At 38.7% G+C, this 8,097-nt stretch overlaps 1 protein-coding gene across 4 annotated transcripts; it reads left to right on the plus strand.

Annotated features, from left to right (window-relative positions):
* The first annotated feature begins 1,176 nt into the window (after window positions 1–1,176).
* On the plus strand, window positions 1,177–6,819 carry LOC147896878 (beta-glucosidase 12-like). 4 transcript variants are annotated; one of them, XM_087381128.1, is made up of 15 exons: window positions 1,177–1,940; window positions 2,055–2,214; window positions 2,493–2,555; window positions 2,769–2,835; window positions 3,006–3,064; window positions 3,201–3,276; window positions 3,520–3,591; window positions 3,728–3,815; window positions 4,412–4,664; window positions 5,085–5,200; window positions 5,527–5,747; window positions 5,831–5,862; window positions 6,000–6,102; window positions 6,215–6,323; window positions 6,489–6,819. In XM_087381128.1, the coding sequence occupies exons 5-15, from the start codon at window positions 3,062–3,064 to the stop codon at window positions 6,655–6,657; spliced, it is 1,242 nt and encodes a 413-aa protein (XP_087237254.1). In that variant the 5' UTR covers window positions 1,177–1,940; window positions 2,055–2,214; window positions 2,493–2,555; window positions 2,769–2,835; window positions 3,006–3,061; the 3' UTR covers window positions 6,658–6,819. The 4 variants fall into 4 exon arrangements, with proteins under 4 accessions (XP_087237254.1, XP_087237251.1, XP_087237252.1 ...); XM_087381125.1 differs by lacking the exon at window positions 2,055–2,214; XM_087381126.1 differs by lacking the exon at window positions 1,177–1,940 and having other exon boundaries at window positions 1,953–2,214.
* The last annotated feature ends 1,278 nt before the right edge of the window (window positions 6,820–8,097 follow it).

The following is an 8,097-nucleotide window of genomic DNA, read 5'->3' on the forward strand; positions in this document are numbered from 1 at the left end:
ACACCTATAATGTACAATATCAAGTACTAAAGGGAGAGAATTTATACATAGAATATCCACTATAAGAAATGAACAAAAGGATTTGTGCGAGTGCATAAAACATCAATGCTTTTTTAATGGTATCTTCTGTAGTTATATCAACTATACTTATCGTTATATGTATTATGCCCTTCTTTAAAAAATGGAGTGATCATAATAATGGGTGAAGGCATGCTATGATTAGAATTTGGCATATCCCACCTTACCCACATGGGATTTAGGATAGCCTCTTCCAAGCGCATCCTTACCACTTTTCCTTTCACCTTTTATGAAGGTTGAAACCATTTTGAATGGTGAATGTTAAGGCAAGGTTTGCAACACTTGAATGGCAAATGCAACCTGAGCCTGGGCTATAATGTAGGGAAGTATTAGTAGTTGAACCTTTTTCTCTGCTTTCAAATAAAATTAAGCGCACAGGATAGGATCCTAGCTTTCAAATAAAGTTAAGCGCATAGGATAGGATCCTAGCTCTCATGTTTGCAATGAATGAGTGGATATTAAACGTGCACAAAATTCATCTTTTTAAAGTGGTGTTCATCTACCAATACTCAAGCACAGGTCTGTTTGTCTCCTAAGGGGGTTGAACACTTGTCAAAGCCTACTTACTGATGTGTAGGTGACCATGGATAACTTGAATGTCACTTATCATAGCCCTTATTGTCTCCTAAGGGGGTTGAACACTTGTCAAAGCCTACTTAGTGATGTGTAGGTGACCATGGATAACTTGAATGTCACTTATCATAGCCCTTATTCAACCATATCATCCCCATTTTGACTTGGTGATGTGTGTGTGACGTGCAAAGTTGATGGAATTTAGTATTATGAGGAGTATCCTATTAGAATATGGCTACGAGGGGCAATGATATAAAGGAAGTAACAGAGACCCTTGATATAAAAGTGCCATGGACCTCATTTTAAAACATTTTATGAACAAACAAATAAAAATAAAAAATAAATTTATTTTGTGCTGTTTAATTTTTAAAAATGCGAGGTTTTGTTTTGTTTTTTTTTTTAAATTTCTTTTTTATTGTTTTAAGTTGTTAAATGTGGATAAGCTGTTATCCGTTGTGATTGTCGAGTCATGAAAAGAGAGCTGGATTTTGCTCAAAATTGCTGGATTTGGAGATGGATTGCGCGAATTCGCATACCGGAAGCTGCATTTGAAGCCGCGAGAGCGATGGATTGCGCAAAAATTGCAGAACGCAAGCTGGATTTGACACCAGACGCGCAAATCGCAGAACGGAAGCTGGGAATATTTGATACCAAAGAGTGGCAAAGACATCTCCGATGGATTGCTCAGAATTGCTGGATTTGGAGATGGATTGCGCGAAATTGCAGAATGAATTGCCCGAATTTGCATACGCAAGAACGATTGGATTGCGCAAAAATTGCAGAACGGAAGCTGGGATTTGACACCAGACAACTCAATTTGCGCAAATTGCAGAACGGAAGCTGGATTTGATACCAAAGACATCTCAGAGGACGATAAAATTGCAGAAAGGAAGCTGGATTTGACAGCACGGACAACTCAGAGGACGATGGATGGCGGAAAATTTGCATCTTTTGCAGCCGGCGCCGCTGATCCAATCTGGATCGCAACGCTTTCCGTTCACTTTTGTGGCGGGATAGCCGTGCGAAAGCTAACATTGCACGTACTCGGAGGAAGATTGGCAAACTTTTTATGCATGCGAGTGAGGGAAGTAAAGCTGTAGCAGAAAATGACAGAGAAGCGCACGAGCAAGGAGAAAGATTGATGGGATTCCAGCTTTCTACTTTCTGTCCATTTGGACCAAAAGGCTGTAAGGACGAAAAAAGGCCTGAATTACACTTCGCACCGACGTATGTATTGCCGCCCTGTATTGATTCTGCTGGATCATCTTACGGTGCTTGCGCAATTTCTCGTACGTATCAATCATCCCATAGTTCTGTAATCTAGTTTTGTTGATCGAATTAATTCTTCGATGAAGCGGACTCTTGTTAAATGGCTCTACATGATCTCAAGCTGTTTCAAGCAGAAGCCATTGATGATTGCAATGGAGAAGGCCCAAGGTCATCTGATCAGAGATATTGGCCGAATGACTGCATTTCGTGCAGGATACGTTTGTAGAGTCACGACGGACATCGTAACGACACAAATTTGTTACCTGCACCTCCGTGATCAGAGCCTACTCTAAAGTAATTTTGTCGGCATCGTTTTTTGAAAAAGTACCATTCTGATAATACGCTACAAGATCCCCTGTTAGCGTGTACATATTGGGCTGCATGCAGCCGATACCACACAGCATTACCTTAGCCTTTTTTCGACGATGGCATTCAGAAAGACAGAATTAGTACAGAACTCGTAGCTTGAATCTGAACTTGAGATATCTGAGATGAGTTTGAAAGGAAATGCCACCAGCTTAATGCTCTTAGCACTCGCCTTCTTTTCTGTTGAATATGCGTTTGCTCAGCAGGCTCGTAGCAGAGCAGATTTCCCTCCGGGATTCATTTTTGGCACTGCTTCGGCAGCTTATCAGGTAGCATTTTGCTCATGGTCTAATCTTCGTTGACGCTCTCGGAATCACCAATTGCAAATTACCGGTGGTTACGAGAGGAGTAATACAAAATACAAAACGGCACGAAGAGGACTGCGTAGATCGATCGGCCGGCGAAGCGATATCTAGATCAAAGACGTTTAAAGGCAATGCATTGGTAATTGTAAATCTCACTTGGATCTGTTGATGTTGCAGTACGAAGGTGCCGCAAGCGAGGGTGGAAGAGGTCCAAGCATATGGGACACGTTTTCGGAGAAAAGAAGTCAGTAACTCTGGTTCTTGCTGTCTTCATGGCTTGCTTATACGTCTGTTTGCTCACGGATAGAAACAATGTCATTGCTACGGAAATCTTGTAGCAATGGCATGTTTTAGTCTGTGTACTGCTATGGAAATTAACTTGTAACAATGACACTTTTCATCGATTGCCGACAGACAACATCATTGATGATTCTAACGGGAACGTAGCCAACGACCAGTATCATCACTACATGGTATAGAGCACCATGTTTCGACGAGCATTCATTTGTCCATGAACGGAAATTTGAGTTACATTCAAATTGATTTGCGCTTTGGTTCATCTCCCTGTCGACAGAAGCAATCGTCACAGAGGTTCTTTGTTGCTTGCAGGAAGACATCGAGCTAATGTCTGAGATGGGGATGGATTCTTACAGATTCTCAATATCTTGGTCACGAATACTTCCAGGTATATTATGTATTGAACTCTGATAGGGACTTGTGGTGCGTCTGCAATTCGGGTCGTTTCGGCCATCATCATGTCTCTCCGTTGGTGGTCAACATGATTGTCCTCCTCCTAAATTGATTGCGAGGAGGATCGAAGCGACTAAAACAGGAGGGAAATTCGAAATTCTTATATCAAGTTCAAGTTATCTGTTCTGTCGCAGTGAACGGCACTAAAATTTACCCCGCTTGAATAAATGTGCAACAGAGGGCAGGGGGAGAATAAATCAAATTGGAGTGGACTACTACAACGATCTGATCGATGGACTCGTCAAAAAAGGTACGCGAAAGCAACTGGATGACGAATTTGAATGTTTCGTATCTCATAAACTGTTGCCAAAGTTTTGCTTTCTCAGAAACCGGATTGCTAAAACTGCTGCGAAATGCTAAGGTCTGCCTATTGCCATGCACTGCAGGCATAAAACCTTTTGTAACGTTATACCATTGGGATCTGCCGCAAGCGTTGCAAGACGCTTACGGAGGCTGGCTCAGTCCGCGAATTGTGTAAGTCATTGGGGGACGAAGAGTTCGCCCTCCATGATTATCGCACAGAACGAAAAACTTTCTAGGAATCAGATCGAGTTTGTCTCTGCACAACACAAGAAGTAACAGAATTTTGATGCGCTTCTGTTGAAAACCAGTCCGAAAGAGCAGAATTTTGATGTTCCTTTGTTGAAAACCAATCCGAAATAACAGAATTCTACTTCCTCTGTTGCCTTCATCATAGGAAGTAACAGAATGTCGATGTTGCATACGGAAAACCTGAAGGTTTCCGTTGCAAGTTAATGTTTGCGCTGTGGAAACAGAGCATGTGACAGAATGTGAAGTCGTGTGTTGTCCACATTAAGATATGATGAAGCTGAAACAGAATTTTGAAGTCCTGTGTTGTCTTCAAGATATGAAGCTGAAACAGAACGTTGATTTTGAAATTCATAGGGAAAGGGGAAGATTTTTCCATTGATTTGTAGTTTTGATGGCGAGCCCTTTTGCTTCACCACCTTACAATTCAGCAGAGTGCTGGAAGAGTGTGGTATTGAGGGTGGGCACTGATAGATAGCTACAGTGCCGGATTACATTAATATTGTGTGAAAGTGCTGCAGGGACGATTTTGCAACGTTTGCTAAGATATGCTTCGAGGCATTTGGAGATAGAGTGAAGAATTGGATTACTTTCAACGAGCCCAATGTATTCATCGTGAATGGGTACAACAATGGGACGTTCCCACCTCAGAGATGCTCTGCATATGTGGGCAATTGCAGCTCGGGGAATTCAGCCACAGAACCTTACGTCTGTGCACACCATGTTCTTTTGTCCCACGCAGCTGCTGTGCACATCTACCGAAATACATATCAGGTTAAATGCTCCTCCCCCCCTACATGTTTTGTTGTTATTGGTGAATCGATTGTTACTTCACCAATCTTTTGTCTTTGCAAAGAATACAACATTTATTCCTTGCATGTCATAACTCATTGTCCGTTCTTAAAACTCAAATGCATAAAAGTTAGCCCAAGGCTGTGCGATTTTCTTCTTGTTTTGGCCTTTCATAACAGTAAAGACTACAAAAATCATTTCCTCCCCTTTTGGCCATTCATAGCAGTAAATACTACAAAAATCATTGTTTTGGTAAGCACTGCTCCCATTCTTTCCGAGACTCTACTCGCTCTTTTGCTCACATACCATATTGGGTCTCTTCTAACCCTAGCAAATTCAATCTTTTATCTCTCTTGTCATTCCCTACCTCAATTGCTCCATAATTCTCATTTGCTTGTGTAGGGAAAACAAGGGGGCTTTATAGGTATTACAATAAATGTTGCTTGGTTCATTCCATTCCACAATTCCTCAGATGATGCAAAGGCAGTACAAAGAGCTTTGGATTTTTATGCAGGATGGTAAGAAAGCATCTAGCTCCTTCACCTAATTCATATATTGTCAAAAATTGTAAATTTGTGTATTGGCCCTACCTTTATAAGTCACATCCCTTTTCCTTATTTTCAAAAATAGTAGTCTATATAGAGCTGGTAATTGTATTATTCTTAATTGTTAGTAATACCATATTAATTGTTGCACCTTTATTACTATAGCTTATGCTTCTCTTTGCTAAAGTTGATATGACATAGAACTAGCCCTTTATTTACAACCTCCCATATGGGCAATATTTAAAGATTTTTAAATTAGAAGCTTGAAGATTGGGCACCTTGTGATGCATGCTTTACAGGTTCCTAGACCCGATCATGTTTGGAGAATATCCATCAAGCATGCGCATGCAAGTGGGAGACCGCCTACCTTCTTTTACAGAGACACAAAAAATCATGACACAGTCTTCCATTGATTTCATTGGTATTAACTATTATTCGACATATTATGTTGCTGATGCACATTCTCATCCTCATGATGATGAGCAAGACTACTTTTCTGATATGAAATGCTATTTGACTGGTAAGATGCATATCCTTTTTTATGAATCATATCCTTTACTTTGGAAATATAAAGTGTAGTTCTAAGGGTTGGTTTTTTTATAGGTGTGCGAAATGGTGTCTCAATCGGACCAAGGGTAATTCTTTCCTAGGATTTTTCATTTGTGGCATTGCAAGTTGTCTCAATTCCTTAATAGTATGTTTCATACTAGCCCATGTTGAGATGAGAATCAATTTTGTGATACAATTGCAAACAAATGAAATGGGATTGTAGGGCGCATCAAGTTGGCTATACATAGTTCCATCGGGTATATACAACATTCTGAAATACTTGACAGACAAATACAAGAATCCACTTATGTACATTACAGAGAATGGTATGTATAGTACAAATTCTCCTATATTATGTGCTTTAAATACATGTCGGGATGAATGAACAATATTGCTTTGCCAAAATGTAATGATTTGTGGCCAAATCTTGTACTACAGGAGTGGATGAGTTCAACAATGTGTCATTGCCATTAAAGCAAGCATTGCGTGATCACACTCGAGTGCAATACCACAAAGACCACCTTTCCTATTTAGCTCAAGTTATCAGGTAGAGAGAGAGAGAGAGAGAGAGAGCACATTAAAGAGGAGAGTGAATTTATCATCATTTCTCATTTTATCAATGTCAAAATTTATTGATTTTTTCCTTTTGTTTTGCTTGGCCCTTCTTGGTTACTTTATCAATTGCTTTCATTTGTTTTTGGCTATGATCCAGGGATGGAGCTAATGTCCAAGGTTACTTTGTCTGGTCATTATTGGATAACTTTGAGTGGTTGGATGGCTACACTGTAAGATTTGGGCTTTACTATGTAGATTACAAAACATTGAATCGATATCCAAAGAGCTCAGTTTATTGGTTTAGGAAATTTTTAGCCACAAACTGAGCAAGAATTTGCCATCAATTCTAAAAAAAGACACAAGTTTGAGATATTTTTCTTCCCTCAAATTAAGCATCCATTCGAAAAGGGTTAGATCTATAATGTAAGTTGTCTTCTTAGACCTTTTCCATGGGAAAGTGAGGAAAAACTAAAAGGAGACATAAGTTCACTATATAGTTAATTTTCCCTCAAATAAACATGCATTCAAAATGGATAGATAATGTTAGTTGGCTCCTTATACCTTTTCCATGAAAACTTTGCAAGTATTTATGTTCCTTAAAAAAGCATGCACGTCTCCAAATGATGTCACATTGGAAAGTAACTATCTTCTAGAGGAAAATCCACGTAGGCAAGAGCATGATATTAACAAAATGCCGCAAATAAGTACATATTTGCATTGTAGTTATATTATTAACGAAACAACAAGATTGTCTACATTATCTCCCTATTATAATAAGAGAAATAGACTCCTATGTGCTAGATGGACTTATACTATTAAAAATTACCCTCCTACCAAATATATCCCTTAATGTCTATAAAGTATAAGTTGAGTTATAGATTATATGCATCAAGGTAGTCAAGTCACCTAAAGTTATTGCGAGAGAGGAATTTCCAAATTATAAAATTTATCCCATGACTGAATTCTCCCCTTAGCTTCATGTGCCCCAAACTTCATTTGAGGATTGATCTTGCCTTCTAGTAGTTACATCAATGAAGATGTCTTTGAAATTCTCGCCTCTCCTCCTTTAGCAAATGAAAGAGCTTAAACTATCCCATGTTTGTAAGCATACTCAGATTATTGCATGGGCTTTGCAATCCCTTTGGCCGTCATTTTTTGTTCATAAATCAACACCCTTTAGCAAACATAAAACCAACAGAGGCAGTCGATCAAGCAAGTGATGTCGAGTGAGCAGGACCAAATAAGAAAGTGAGAAAAAGTGAGCAAAGTAGAAATGGTTAGGCTACCAATACATAATCTCATTGTATGTATGTACTCATTATTAATAAAGATTATAATAGTGCTTCCTCAACATTGAACATGATTATAACATAATATTGCAAGTGCGCATTAGTAATAGTGTTCTATATTCTATGAGATGAGATTAAATGAAAATAGTTTGGCTATCAACAACATGTACTTTATAGTTGAAGTGCATCTATTGAGAAAAACATAACCTCACTATATGTATGTATGGATCTTTAATAAAGCTTTATAGTATCACCATAATTTTGAAGATGATTATAACATAAGCTTGTAAGTCTACATTAGTGATAGTGTTATTTCTTCTCATGAGATGAACTTGCATAGAAATGCTTTGGCTAACAACAAGTAGTATATAGTTGAAGTGCATCATTCAATTAAAACTTCAAGATCAAACATGATCATAACATGTTATTGAAAGTCTACCTTTGTAAAAGCATTCTTTATATTTTCATCAGAAGAAC

The sequence above is a fragment of the Dipteris shenzhenensis genome, chromosome 11 (assembly GCF_047967505.1).
Source record: "Dipteris shenzhenensis isolate YYH24624 ecotype China chromosome 11, Dip_SZ_1.0, whole genome shotgun sequence".
NCBI classification, from domain to species: Eukaryota; Viridiplantae; Streptophyta; class Polypodiopsida; order Gleicheniales; family Dipteridaceae; genus Dipteris; species Dipteris shenzhenensis.